At 47.3% G+C, this 15,434-nt stretch overlaps 1 protein-coding gene across 1 annotated transcript in view; it reads left to right on the top strand.

Annotated features, from left to right (window-relative positions):
- The window catches only part of LOC145348643 (collagen alpha-1(V) chain-like), a 181,060-nt gene that overhangs the window by 76,232 nt on the left and 89,394 nt on the right, over nucleotides 1-15,434 (top strand). Inside the window, exons 21-26 of the mRNA XM_080196809.1 lie at nucleotides 6,016-6,069; nucleotides 8,918-8,962; nucleotides 10,777-10,830; nucleotides 12,247-12,291; nucleotides 12,383-12,436; nucleotides 13,061-13,105. Coding sequence (XP_080052935.1) covers nucleotides 6,016-6,069; nucleotides 8,918-8,962; nucleotides 10,777-10,830; nucleotides 12,247-12,291; nucleotides 12,383-12,436; nucleotides 13,061-13,105 — 297 coding nt within the window. The remainder of the gene's footprint in view (nucleotides 1-6,015; nucleotides 6,070-8,917; nucleotides 8,963-10,776; nucleotides 10,831-12,246; nucleotides 12,292-12,382; nucleotides 12,437-13,060; nucleotides 13,106-15,434) is intronic.

Below are 15,434 nucleotides of genomic sequence, written 5' to 3'. Positions count from 1 at the left end.
ATGTAAAGACACACACTCGGTTTACAGAATATTGATTAGAATGCGAGTTTTTACAACTAATCAAGTTTTAAAGGTGCAGACAATGTGAGTGGAGAGAGCATTAAGCACAGGTTAAAGAGGTGTGTATTGTCTCCAGACAGGACAGTTGGTGAGATGTTGCAAGCCCAGGCAAGTCATGGGGGTTACAGATAGTGTGACATGAACCCAAGATCCTGGTTGAGGCCGTCCTCATGTGTGTGGAACTTGATTATCAGTTTCTGCTCAGCGACTCTGCAATGTCGTGTGTCGTGAAGGCCACCTTGGAGAACGCTTACCCGAAGATCAGAGACCGAATGCCCGTGACCACTGAAGTGTTCGCCAACAGGAAGGGAACAGTCTTGCCTGGTGATTGTCGAACAGTGTTCATTCATCTGTTGTAGTAGCGTCTGCATGGTCTTCCCAATGTACCATGTATTGGGACATCCTTTCCTGCAGTGTATCAGGTAGACAACATTGGCCGAGTCGCAAGAGTATGTACCGTTAACCGGTGGATGGCGTTCTCACGTGAGATGATGGCATCCATATTGATGATCCGGCATGTCTTGTAGAGGTTGCTGTGGCAGGGTTGTGTGGTGTTGTGGTCGCTGTTCTCCTGAAGGCTGGGTAGTTTGCTGCGAACAATGGTCTGTTTGAGGCTGTGTGGCTGTTTGAAGGCAAGAAATGGGGGTGTGGGGATGATCCTGGCGAGATGTTCGTCTCCATCAATGACATGGTGAAGACTCAAGAGAAGATGTCGTAGCTTCTCTGCTCAGGGGAAGTACTGGACGACGAAGGGTACTCTGTCCACCGTGTCCCGTGTTTGTCTTTTGAGGAGATCGGTGCAGTTTTTTGCTGTGGCGCATTGGAACTGTCGATCGATGAGTCAAGCACCATATCCTGTTCTTATGAGGGCATCTTTCAGCGTCTGGAGGTGTCTGTTGCGATCCTCCTCATCTGAGCAGATCCTGAGTATACGGAGGGCTTGTCCGTAGGGGATGGCTTCTTTAACGTGTTTAGGATGGAACCTGGAGAAGTGGAGCATTGTGAGGTTATCCGGGGGCTTGTGGTACAGTGAGGTGCTGAGGTGACCGTCCTTAATGGAGATGCGTGTGTCCAAGAATGTAACCGATTCCGGAGAATAGTCCATGGTGAGTCTGATGGTGGGATGGAACTTGTTGATATCGTCATATAGTTGTTTCAGTGATTGTTCACCTTGAGTCCAAAGGAAGAAAATGTCTTCAATGTATCGAGTGTATAGCATCGGTTGAAGGTCCTGTGCGGTGAAGAGGGCTTGTTCGAACCTGTGCATGAAGATGTTGGCATATTGAGGTGCAAATTTGGTCCCCATGGCTGTTCTGTGTGTCTGGATGAAGAACTGGTTGTTGAAGGTGAAGACATTGCAGACCAGGATGAAGTGGATGAGTTGTAAAATAGCATCTGGAAACTGGCAGTTGTCGGCATTGAGTACTGAGGCAGTTGCAGCAATGCCATCATCGTGGGGGATGCTGGTGTAGAGTGCCGAGACATCCATTGTGACGAGGAGTGTCCACAGCAAACTATCCAGCCTTCAGGAGAATAGTGACCACGACACCACACAACCCTGCCACAGCAACCTCTGCAAGACATGGCGGATCATCAACATGGAAGCCATCATCTCACGTGAAAATACCATCCACCAGGTTCACGGCACATACTCTTGCAACTCGGCCAACATTGTCTACCTAATACACTGCAGGCAAGGATGTCCTGAGGCTTGGTACACTGGGGAGACCATGCAGACATTACGACAACAGATGAATGAACACCGCTCGGCAATCACTGGACAAGAGTGTTCTCTTCCTGTTGGCGAACACTTCAGTGGTCATGGGCATTCGGCCTCTGATCTTCGGGTAAACATTCTCCAAGGCGGTCTTCACGACACACAACATCACGGAGTCGCTGAGCAGAGACTGATAGCCAAGTTCCGCACACATGAGGACAGCCTCAACTGGGATCTTGGGTTCATGTCACATTATTTGTAATCCCCATGACTTGCCTGGGCTTGCAACATCTCACTTACTGTCCCTGTCTGGAGACAATACACATCTCTTTAACTGATGCTTAATGCTATCTCCACTCACATTGTCTGCACCTTTTAAGACATGATTAGAAGTAGAAACTCACATTCTAATCAGTATTCTGTAAACTGAGTGTGTGTCTTTACATCCCCTGTTTGTGATCAGAACTCTCCATTCTGACGGAGGGTCAGATGCCCGAAAGCTAGTGACATTTGCTACCAAATAAATCTGTTGGACATTAACCTGGTGTTGTGAGGCTTCTTACTGGACATAAAACAGTCAGGATTAGATGTAGGCTATGCCTTTAACCCAACTTAACCCTCATGCTTTCCTCCACTCAATATTGCCAGAGGTAAAATCCATTTCTATGACAGAATGGTTACAGCATAGAAGGAGGCCATTCAGCAGGTTGTGTCAGTTCTGGCTCTCTGAGGGAGAAATCAACCTGCAAACGTACAAATTAGGAGTAGGTTTAGGCCACTCGGCCCCTTGAACTGCTCCACCATCTACAAGATCATGACTGATCTAATTGTAACCTCAATGCCACATTTCTGCCAACCACCGATAATCTTTCTCCTTCTTGTTAGTTAAGAATCTACCCAGCCCTGCCTTTATAAATATTCAAAGACTCTGCTTCCACTGTCTTTTGAGGAAGAGTTCCAGAGACTTGTCACCATTTGAGAAAAGAATTCTCATCTCTGTCTCACGTGAGCGACTCCTTATTTTTAAATGGGGATTCCTACTTCTAGTTTAAAGAAGTTTATTTATTTAATTAGTCACAAGCCAGTTACAGAAACACTGCATTGAAGTTACTGTGAAAATCCCCTTGTCGCCACACTCCGGTGCCTGTTCAGGTACACTGAGGGAGAATTTAGCATGGTCAATCGACCTAACCTCTGCACACTGTGGGAGGAAACCGGAGAGAATGTGCAAACTCCACACTGACAGTGACCCAAGCTGAGAATCGAACCTGTGTTCCTGTCACTGTCAGGCAGCAGTGCTCACCACTGTGCCACCATGCCTGTCTCTTTTAGATTCTCCCAGAAGATGTAGGACCTTTCAAACCCATGCTCACTACCATCTAGAAGGATAAGGACAGCATACACCTGGAGGTTCCCCTCCAACTCACTCACCATTCTGACTTGGAAATGTATCCACCGTTCCTTCACTGTCGAAATCCTGGAATACCCTACCTAACTGCATTGTGGGTCAACCCACAGCGCACAGACCGCAGCGATTCAAGAAGGCAGCTCACTGCCATCTTCTCGAGGGCAACTAGGGTTGGGCAATAAATGCTGGTCAGCCAGCAATGCCCATGTCCAATGGTTGAATTAGAAAAAAGAGGAAACTCTTCCAACCGCTAAACCCTTCAACCTTTTCTCAAAAGACAATCCACCCATTCCTGGTATTAACACTGCAAATGCTGGAAATCTGAAATAAAAATCAGAAAATGCTGGTTAAACTCAGCAGGACTGGCAGCATCTGTGGAGAGAGAAACAGCATTGGTATGACTCTTCGACAGAACAGTTCTGTGGATGTGTCACATGCACTTGAAACATTAACTCTGTTTCTATCTATACCCACAGATGCTGCCAGACCTGCTGAGTTTATACAGCATTTTCTGTTTTGTATTTCGGATATCAGCCTGAAAACCTCCTTCAAATTACATCCAATGTTTTTATATCCTTGCTTCATAAGGAAATCGAGTGTCGCTCCCCCGTTTTCTCTCACTATCCCTGCAGATTCTTCCTTTTCAGATAATGATCCAATTCCCTCACAAATACCTCAATTGAACCTTGCCCCCTCCACACTCTCAGACAGAGCATTCGAGAACCTAACCACTCGCTGTGTGAATCTGTCTCCGCCACACTCTCACAGTGCATTCCAGATACTAACCACTCACTTGTGAACCTGTCTCCACCACACTCTCAGACTGTGCAATCCAGATCCTAACCACTCACTGTGTGAATCTGTCTCCAACACGTTCTCAGACAGCACTTTCCAGATCCTAACCACTCACTGTGTGAATCTGTCTCCACCACACTCTCAGACAGTACAATCCAGATCCTAACCACTCACTGTGTGAATCTGTCTCCACCACACTCTCAGACAGTACAATCCAGATCCTAACCACTCACTGTGTGAATCTGTCTCCACCACACTCTCAGACAGTGCAATCCAGATCCTAACCACCCACTGTGTGAATCTGTCCCCACCACACTCTCAGACAGTGCAATCCAGATCCTAACCACTCACTGTGTGAATCTGTCTCCACCACACTCTCAGACAGTGCAATCCAGATCCGAACCACTCACTGTGTGAATCTGTCTCCAACACGCTCTCAGACAGCACTTTCCAGATCCTAACCACTCACTGTGTGAATCTGTCTCCAACACACTCTCAGACAGCACTTTCCAGATCCTAACCACTCACTGTGTGAATCTGTCTCCACCACACTCTCAGACAGTGCAATCCAGATCCTAACCACCCACTGTGTGAATCTGTCCCCACCACACTCTCAGACAGTGCAATCCAGATCCTAACCACTCACTGTGTGAATCTGTCTCCACCACACTCTCAGACAGTGCAATCCAGATCCGAACCACTCACTGTGTGAATCTGTCTCCAACACGCTCTCAGACAGCACTTTCCAGATCCTAACCACTCACTGTGTGAATCTGTCTCCAACACACTCTCAGACAGTACAATCCAGATCCTAACCACTCACTGTGAGAATCTGTCTCCACCACACTCTGAGACTTCATTCCAGATCCTAACTACTTGTTGCAGGAAAAAAGTTTCTCCTCAAGTGGCATTTTCTCCTCTTGCTACTTACCCCCCTCTGGTTCTTGTCTCTTCCCCCAATAGGAACAGCTTCTTCCTATCCCCTCCGCCATCCAGAACCCTTGTGATTTTGAAGAGCTCTGTCAAATCTCTTCTTGAACTTCTCTCTTAGGAGAGCTGTCCCAACCTCTGCAGTGTGTTCAACGTAACTGAAGTTCCTCATCCTTGGAACCGTCTTCGGGAATCTTTTCCTCGCTTCTCCACGATGCCATCACATCCTTTCTGAAACCAAGGCTCCCGTTAAGCCAAGGGAATAATACTGGTGTGCACGGAATCTATATACTCTATGCCAATCTAATTCCTGCGCAGCTCCAACCACTGCAAAAGGATTCAAAAGTCTGTACCAACAGACTGAAGAACAGCTTCTTCCCAACTGTCATCAGACTTTAGAATAGGAGCTATCATATATTTAGCTGAGCTTTCTCTTCACCCTATCTGTGACTGCAACACTAGGCTTTGCACCCTCTCCTTTTCTTCTTCCCTATGTACTCTACAAATGGTACATGTTTTCTGTATAATGCACAAAAACAATACTTTTCACTGTATCCCAGACATATGACTATAATAATAAATCAAACCACATGAGTGTCTGACAGAATCAGTAAAGGAAAAGGGTGAGGTATTAAATTGTCCACACTTTCTCTCAGTGGATGTGAAAGATCCTGGGGGCATCGTTTTGAATGAGAGCTCAGAAACTGATTTATCCAGTTCACTGCGTGTTGGATGGCTCTTGCTGTGCACAGACTTCCCACGTTACAATGGAGACCATGCCTCACTATCTGAGGAGGCCTTCGGGATGTCCTGCAGTGTCGATGGCGTCATAGCAACGCACCCCCGGCAGTCTTCCCTTTACTGGTGACTGCGGAGGGTCGATTCTCTTCCTCCTTCTGATGCAATGGTTCATGTTGCAAAGGTGCAGATCCCACCTGTGGTTTCCCCCTGATGTTGGGGCTGGGTGGGCGATGATCTGGGACACGTGCGCTGTTTGCCAACAGGGCGTGGGAGAGGGCTCTATGCCGACGGTTTGCCGATGGGAGACTTTGTGTGCAGATGGTGCACCGGGAACTTAATCCTGTTGTTTGTCTGTCATCCTTAGGGAGAGCCCGGTGCACAGGGACCGATGGGACACCAAGGGGAAGACGGAGAAAGGGTGAGTGTTTGCTGCTTTCCCCCACCACATCGCACAGGCGCCTTCCAGGGTAAGCGTGTTCCATTGGGATTAGGGAACATCCGGAGCTCTGGGTCCATCCGGATGCAAGCAATGGGTAAAGCTAGGGTCAACTTGCTGTGGGGGTTTTGGGGGTGAATCTTAACCCAGGGATGGGAAGGCAGCATGGTGGTAATATCACTGAACTTGTAATCCATAGGCCCAGATGAAAATTTCAGAATCACAAGCTTCCCTGTCACGGGAGCTAAGGGATTTGCAATCTAAATCTTTGGAATAAAAAGCCAGTCTTAGTAATAATGAAACAATGGGACTTTTGTATAGACCCATCTATTTGACCATGTGAGTCTGTTTACCATTGATGCTCACTGTGCTCAATTGCTTCTACCTGGGTGTGGACTCAGAGGAAAGTAAACAAACCACAGAAAAAGCTGGGAGCTGGAAGTTGGAGCTGAAGCATGGAGCAGACGCATGGAGTAGATATTTTAAAGCACTGTAAATGCAATCTGTTACACTCATCGAAACTGCTTAAAGTTTATTTATTATTGTCACAAGTAGGCTTACGTCAATACTGCAATGAAGTTACTATGAAAATCCCCTAGTTGGCACACTCCAGTGCCTGTTCAGGTACACTGAGGGAGAATTTAGCATGGCCAATGCACTTAACCAGCACGTCTTTCGGACTGTGGGAGGAAACCGTAGCACTCGGAGAAAACCCACGCAGACACATAGAAAATGTGCAGACTCTGCACAAACAGTGACCAAGCTGCAAACTGAACCTGGCTCCCTGGTGCTGTGAGCAGCAGTGCCAATTACTGTGCCACCGTGCTGCCCTCTGAAGTATAACCTCATCTCACTTTAGTGTCTATCACTCTTTTAGCCAGAAGGTGGCAGGAACCAATAGGTCAGGTGGTAGATGTGGAGGGACATGTATCAGATCACAGTACCCATACCAATAAGGAGTGTCATTGATATGGTCCACCTGGCTCCAGCCTATTGTAAAGAAAACCCATCTGGTTCACTAATGCCCCTTTAGGAAAGGAAATCTGCCATCATTACCCAGTCTGGCTTACATGTGACTCCAGAGCCACAGCAATGTGTGGCTGACTCTTAACTGCCCACTGAAGAGGGCCGGTGAGAGACTCAGTTCAATGGGAATTAGGAATGGGCAACAGATGACCCAAACAGTGACACCCACATCCTCATGAAAGAAAAAAATAAACCTAGCCCTGGGACCCAGTTTCAAATCCCAATGCAGCACCTGATGGAATTTAAATTTGACCAATAAATCTGGAATTAATAGTCTAATGCCGACCATGAAACTGTTATTGATTGTTGTAGAAACCCATCAGGTTCACTAATGCCCCCTTAGGGAAGGAAATCTGCCATCCATACCCATCTGGCCTATATGTGACTCCAGACCCACAGCCTTGCATGCCCTCTGAGCCTCAGTTCTATCAAACCGCCATAGGCAGGTCACATACTGTCGGGGTATCCATGCCACATGCACCGCTATGGTTCACGAAGACGGTTGACTGCCACCTCCTGGAGGGAAATAAGGAGTGCGGCGGCACCTTTATCTCACAAACCAGATGAATGAATACCGGCCGGGTACGTCATTTCAGGGGGGCAGTTAACATTGCTGGGGTCTGGGGTCACATATAGGCTGAGGCCAAGAATTAATGTTCCTGAAAAGAACATCAGTTCCAGATGGATTTTTTACAACAATCGAGAATGGACTCGTGGGCCATCATTAGACTTTTAATTCCAGATTTTTTTTTAGAATGAGTTAGATGAGGTAGACAGTCAACATCTTTTCCCAAAGGTAGGGGAGTCTAAAACTCAAGGGCATAGGTTTAAGGTGAAAGGGGAGAGATAAAAATGGATCCATAGGGGCAATTTTTTCATACAGAGGGTGATGGGTGTCTGGAACAAGCTGCCAGCGACAGTAGAGGCGGGTATGATTTTGTCTTTTAAAAAGTATTTAGATAGTTACGTGGGTAAGATGGGTATAGAGGGATATGGGTCAAACACAGGCAGTTAGGACTAGCTTACCTGTTTTAAAAAAAAAAGGTAGCATGGACAAGTTGGGCCAAAGGGCCTGTTTCCATGCTGTAAACCTCTATGACTTTATCTACCCTGGTGAGATTCGAACCCAGTTCCCAGAGCATTACTAGTCCAGTGACAATACCATTATGCCACGGTCTCCCGAAAGTCATGTTGTATGCAGATGGGCTGCTGTGGTTGTGACATCATTACTGCGATGATCCTTCAGAAAGTACTTCATTGGCATGAAATGCTTTGTGAGGATGGATGGGGAAGGGGCTTGCTGAGGTAGTTGGAGGTGTTCTGATAACTCTCCTCCGCACAAACTCTTTGTCATTTCCTCGATACGATCTCAGAGAGAAGCTGAAACATTAGTTGCTGTCACCACCACCCTGCTGAATGAGGATTGGAATCCCTTTGATTGCTGACCAGTGACAATGTCAGTAATCATTTGAAAATGTCACTTTGAGTTGATGGCTTTTATCCAGTGCAGTGATAGGCATATCAGTGAAAAGAAAGAGGGAATTGTCAGGAATTCACCCTCACCAAGGGGCTTGATGGAATCTGCCCCTGAATGGGTTAAAATTCCATTGAGGAGAAAGACTGGAAATATTTGTCAGGCCTTTGGGAAAGTTGTGCCTATTATTATGGAGAGTTTCCTCAGCTGCAGTTTCTACACATGAAGCCATTGTTGCCAGGCTGCGTACCCTATATGTAAGATGGTTTTAGATATCAGGCTGTGATTTTTTTTGTGCTGTGAGATCTTACCTTGGTCTTTTGTCTGCAGGGAGATGATGGAGAGGCTGGTCCCAGAGGGTTGCCGGGTGAACCCGTAAGTATATCCTGATGTTTGGACTTGTCTCCCAGAGTGGTGAAGAGAAACCAGGATTTGTTCAGGAGCCGTCAGCATCAGAGAGAGCAAGTCTAATGGGACACACTCTTTGTGCAGTGTAGCTGTCTGGTCCTAATGTGCTGTGGCCTCCCCGGCACTGCCGAGCCACTGCTCCCAGGCACACGTTCGCCACCTCACCCAGTCAATACTTACCCTTTAATACCGAATCTCACATCCTCTCTCCCAATGACCTTTCACCTCGCCCCATGACCTTTCACCTTGTCTCCCTCTCCCAATGTCCTTTCACCTCACCCCTCTCTCCCAACGATTTTTCACCTTGCCTGCTTTCTCCCAATTCACCTTTCTTCCTCACTCCCTCTCTCCCACTGCTTCTTTCTGGTTTCCTCCAAATCAAGTGTAGATCAGACTTTGATCCACAAGAGGATCAGGACAGATCATCACCCCTACGTCAAGAGCAGTTTGCAACGTCTGATCAATGCTGGCTGTAATATGAGAGTGTTCATCTGAGCAAGGATTAATATGGGACTGGGGAAACAGTACGGAGTGTTGCAGACAGTCACATGATAGCAGGCTGTGTACGCAAAAGTGGCTGGAAGAATCTGGCATGGAGACAGTATCCATGTGGCTGTACCTTGGAGATTGAGTATTGTTACGAGCTGTTAATAAACACTTAGGCCTATAATTTCCTGCTTCTCCAGCTTCGCATTTGGACAGTATCCCAATAATGCATTGGAAAATCCCTCCAGGAGATTCTCTTAACCTGGCAATTGTCCAGAAGTGCTAATATCCGATGGAAAACTGTGTAGGGCTGGGAACCATCCAACAGAAACAATTTACAGAAACACAGATTTTACAGTGCGAGAGGAGGCTCATCGAGTCTGCACCGACTCTCCAACCCACCCAGCTCTGTCCCTATAATCCCCTGCATTTACCCTGCTAATCTTCATAATGTACACATCTTGGGACACTAATCAGCAATTTAGTATAGCCAATCAGCCCAACCCGCCCATCTTTGCACAATGGGAGGAAACCCACACAGGCACAGGGAGAATGTGCAAACTCAGCCAAGGCCAGAATTGAACCCGGGTCCCTGGTGCTGTGAGCCGGCAGTGCTAATCACTGTGCCACCGTGTTGCTAATTTACATCGCTAACTTCAGGCGGTTCAGCCAGTTTTACCCCGATAGTTATTCTGAAAGAGTTAAAAGGGGAAAAAAACAACACTTTTTACTCCAGAGTAACTATTTAAAAAAAAACCCAGATCCAGATCCAGACCCAGTCTCGCATGGAATATCCTGCACTCACATACAATACCCCCAGGGAACCTTCCACACTACACCCACCTCAACTCCACCTCCCTGCCAAACGGCTTGACCTCACCTGACCCGACACCCCCTCTGTTCCCCCCACCCCTCAAAATGACCAGACTCCACCTTCCCACCCAAACCCTCACCTTTCCATTCACCTGACGAAGGGGCAAACCCCAAAAGCTTGCGAGTTTACTATCAAACAAATCAGTTGGACTTAAATCTGGTGTTATCAGCCTTCTTACAAGGCCATGGGCCAAGTGCTGGGAAGTGGGACTAGAATAGTTAGGTGGTTCGTCTTTGACTGATGCTGATGTGATGGGCTGAAGGGCCTTTTTCAATGTTGTATACCTCTTATGACTTGACATTAACCCAACAAGTCTTACTGTTTTTTAGCTACTGTGCTATGTTGCATACAATACCTAATCCTGAAATGTTTATTTTTCTCTCTCTCTCTCTCTCTTTGTCTGTCCCTCTCCATCTCCAAGGGACCAAGAGGACTGCTTGGACCCAAAGGACCTCAGGGATTGCAAGGACCACCTGTGAGTGAATACAGATACAAAAAGAACAATTGCCTGTTTTCTGTGAAAATTAAAACTGACCGGCTGACAGAAAATGATGTTCACCGCGGAGTGAAATATTCCACGTCTCCGGGTAACAGTGTGCCCCCTGACCACCCTCCCTCGCCGCGCACCAATCAGTGAATGGTGTGATCGGTCTTCCCATTTCCGATCTTGCTTCGTGACTTGGTCATCCTCTCCCGACTAGCTTCCTCTGTGGCTGCGGAAGGTTCGTTCAGATGGAGTTTTGTGCCTAATCCCTGAAGCAAAGCTGAATCTGGTGCTGACCTGTTGGTTGCATTCGGTGAAGACCAGAGTAACGGCTCGCTCCCAAATCAGCGGCACTCTACTGGGCGAGTGGCTGAGCACGTGTAATACCGTAAAGTCGCCATAATCCCAGATGGCCATAAGCTGCTATCTGCTTTGATGGGGAAGAGAGCTCACTGCTGGTGGGTCAATCTGAGGATCACCACACCTCAAGCAAGTGGCAACATTGAGAAGGCAGGGACTTGTTCTTTGGAGGAGCAGGGAGAACATTAACCAACTGGACTTAGTCTCTGGAGGAGCAGGCAGATACATTAACCAACGGGACTTAGTCTCTGGAGGAGCAGGCAGATACATTAACCAACGGGACTTAGTCTCTGGAGGAGCAGGCAGATAAGAACATAAGAACGTTAGAAATAGGAGTAGGAGTAGGCCATCTAGCCCTTCGAGCCTGCCCCACCATTCAATAAGATCATGGCTGATCTGTCGTGGCTCAGTTCCACTTTCCCGCCTTCTCCCCATAACCCTTAATCCCCTTGCCTATCAAAAACCTATCTACCCGCGTCTTAAATATATTTAGCGAGGCAGCCTCCACCACTTCAACGGGCAGAGAATTCCAGAGATTCACCACCCTTTGAGTGAAGAAATTAAGGTGCAGCCATGCGACCCAGATGGGACAGATACATTAACCAACGGGACTTAGTCTCTGGGGGAATGGGAAGAACATTAACCAACTAGACTTAGTGTCTGGCAACACAGAACTGAACCTTTCGTGAATAACGCCAGCCTGTATGGGAATTGAACCTGCGCTGTTGGCATTGCATCACAAACCAGCCGTCCAGACAACTGAGCTAAAGCAACTGCCCCCATCGGCAAGCAATCATTTGAGGATGAGGCTCTGCCTCTAATGGTAGCTTTGCTACGTACTACAGCACAAGTTCAGACTAGCAACGTGATGTCTCTCCATCTCCAGCCTTTTGAAAAAACCAATTTGCCAATTTCACCTCTACCTTTCATTGTTTTCAGCCAAATGGAAATTGAGATAGGTGTGGGAAAGTTCATGGGCCATTGGTGGAAAAAGTTGAACCGCCTCCGTTTTCTGAACATTGCTAGTGAGCTTCTCTTGTGTTTCAGGGTGTGCGAGGATCGGATGGCCCCCACGGTCCGAAAGGAAACCTGGTGCGTGATTTCTCTCCTTATATTCCCTTTGTTCATCTGTCCACTGTAAGCGCTCAGGAATTTACCGTGTTTTCTGATTCGTCCCAAACAGGGGCCACAAGGAGAACCGGGACCACCGGGGCAACAAGGCATTCCCGGAGCTCAGGTAATATGTCACATTAAGGCAAAAACATTGCCCACATACACCATTCCCTCTACCAGTTATAAAAATATAGTCTACACTGCCTCCTCACTATTGTGTAGAAACTCAGTCTATAAATATTGTCCCCCTCACTACAGTGTACAAATACAGGCCTATATTGTCTCTTACTACTGTGTACAAACAAAATCTATAAAACCATCTCCTTCACTACTGTGTACAAACAGTATGGACAATAAACACTGTCCCTCACTATTATGTAGAAATACAGTTTATAAACCACATCTCCCCATGCCATTATGTACAAACACCGACTATAAACGTTGTCCCTTCACTACTGAGTACAGCTCTGATTTGTAAACACTATCGCTGTCTTGTAAAATGCAGAGTTATCCCTCATTTGTTCCTGAACTGTCACAGTCCAAGTTTTCTTTGAGAATAGACAGGCTGCTCTCTAATCTATTGTGTACTTTGGATGTGACTGAGCTACTGTCTTGGACTGGATGTGTGGCACTGATGCCGGGTGTATATGAAGCTGAGAGATGTTTGTGCGTGCCTGCTACCAGATGTGTGAGAGGCGAGCGTGCTGTTTCCAATCCCTCATTCATCTTTCTGCCTTCTCTCCTGCAGGGTATACCCGGTCCTCAGGGAGCCATGGGTCCTCCTGGCCACAAGGTAAGTAACGTCGGCCGGATGAGCCTCCATCATTCAGAACGGGTGGTTTAATCCCTTGCGTGAGGTGCCCAACTCACCGACTAGTCTTTCTATCTAATCGCCTGCTGACCATTATACCAGCACAATTCACATCACACTTTCTACTTCCCCCTTTGTGCCGAGCCCTGTCTAAAACTGACTGGGACCGGACATTTCTGCACAAAAATTTGATTTGATTTATTATTGTCACATGTATTAACATACAGTGAAAAGTATTGTTTCTTGCGTGCTATACAGACAAAACATACTGTTCATAGAGAAGGAAACAAGAGAATGCAGAATGTAGTGTTATAGTCATAGCTAGGGGATAGAGAAAGATCAACTTAATGCAAGGTAAATCCATTCGAAAGTCTGACAGTAGCAGCGAAGAATCTATCCTTGAGTTGATTGGTACGTGACCTCAGACTTTTGCAACTTTTTCCCGAAGAAAGAAGGTGGAAGAGAGAATGTCCGGGGTGCGTGGGGTCCCTAATTACGCTGGCCGCTTTGCCGAGGCAGTGGGAAGTGTAGACAGAGTCAGTGGATGGGAAGCTGGTTTGAGTGGTGGATTGGGCTACATTCACAACCTTTGTGGTGCCTTGCAGTCTTGGGTAGAGCGGGAACCATACCAAGAACCAATGCTTTCTATGGTGTATCTGTAAAAGCTGGTGAGAGTCATAGCTGACATGCCAAATTTCCTTAACTTTGTGAGAAAGTAGAGGCATTGGTGGACTTTCTTAACTACAGTGTTGGCATGGGGGGAGCAGGACATGTTGTTGGTGATCTGGACACCTAAAAACTTGAAGCTCTCAACCCTTTCTACTTCGTCCCCATTGATGTAGACAGGGACATGTTCTCCTTGACTTCCTGAAGTCAATGACAATCTTCTTCATTTTTTTGACATTGAGGGAGAGATGATTGTTGCTGCACCAGTTCACCAGATTCTCTGTCTCACTCCTGTACTCTGTCTCGTCATTGTTTGAGATCCAGCCCAATACGTGGTTTCGTCTGCAAACATGAAAATCGAATTGGAGGGGAATTTGGCCGCACAGTCATAGGTGTATAAGGAGTATAGTAGGGGGCTGAGAATACAGCCTTGTGGGGCACCCGTGTTGAGGGTGATTGTGGAGGAGGTGTTGTTACCTGTCCTTACCGATTTTGGTCTGTGAGTTAGGAAGTTCAGGATCCAGTCGCAGAGGGAGATGCCGAGGCCCAGGCCACAGAGTTTGGAGATGAGTTTCATGGGAATAACAGTGTTGAAGGCTGAGCTGTAGTCAACAAATAGGAGTCTGACATGAATTAAATCAAATCAAATCTGCACGCCTCAAGGGCAGCCCGAGGATGTCTTCCAGGTAGTGATCCAAGAACATCAGTCACGGCCATGACCCTACCACAGTGACTGGCTTGCTGCGTCCCGCTGTTCCGTGAGGTACTGAGGCACGCCACTCAGGGTGAACCCAGATCAAAGTTACATTAGAAACAGAAGCCGGAGAATAGGGCCCCTCGAGTCTGCTCCGCCATTCAGTAAGATCATCGCTGATCTGACTCTGGCCTCAACCCCATTCTCCTCCCTGTGTACCCGCCCCCATAACCTCGACTCCCTTGTCGATAAAAAACCTCACTCAGCCTTGAATGCAATGACCCGCGTACATCCTCTCATTGGGGCAGTGAATTCTTAACACTCATGTCCCTCTGAGAGAAGGAATTCTCTCTTCACCTTCATCCGAAATGGGAGGCCCCTGATTTATAGACTGACTGTGCCCCTAGTTCTGGGCCCACTCCTCAAGAGGCTTAATCATTTCCCATGAGGGAACAGGAGTTTAAAGTTTTTATAGTTTATTTGTCAGTGTTACAAATAGGCTTACATTAACACTGCGGTGAAGTTACTGTGAATTTCCTAGTCACCATACTCTGGCACCGGTTTCAGCACACTGAGGGAGAATTTAGCATGGCCACTGCACCTAACCAGCACGTCTTTTGGACTGTGGGAAGAGACCGGAGCACCCGGAGGAAACCGACACAGACACAGGGACAAAGCGCAGACTCCGCACAGACAGCCAGGAATCGAACCTGAATCTGTGCTGCTGTGAGGCAGCAGTGCTAACCATTGTGTCACCCAGCCCTCACAATGGCAGGCGTCGTTGTGGGTGGGCCAGGAATTTTCCTGTCCCACCTGCGATGATGCCCGCCACGGTCGAGGCTGGAAGAACCCATCCATCCTCTGAGTATCTACGTAGATAAGCCCCCTCAAAATATACCTTTCGAGAAGATCAACTGCCATCCTGCTAAAAGCCAGATGCGTAGGGGGTCC

The sequence above is a fragment of the Carcharhinus amblyrhynchos genome, chromosome 9 (assembly GCF_965287045.1).
Source record: "Carcharhinus amblyrhynchos chromosome 9, sCarAmb.v2.hapA, whole genome shotgun sequence".
Lineage (NCBI taxonomy): Eukaryota > Metazoa > Chordata > Chondrichthyes > Carcharhiniformes > Carcharhinidae > Carcharhinus > Carcharhinus amblyrhynchos.
Note: the sequence above shows the minus strand (reverse complement) of the source record. Positions and strands in the feature narration are given on the sequence as shown.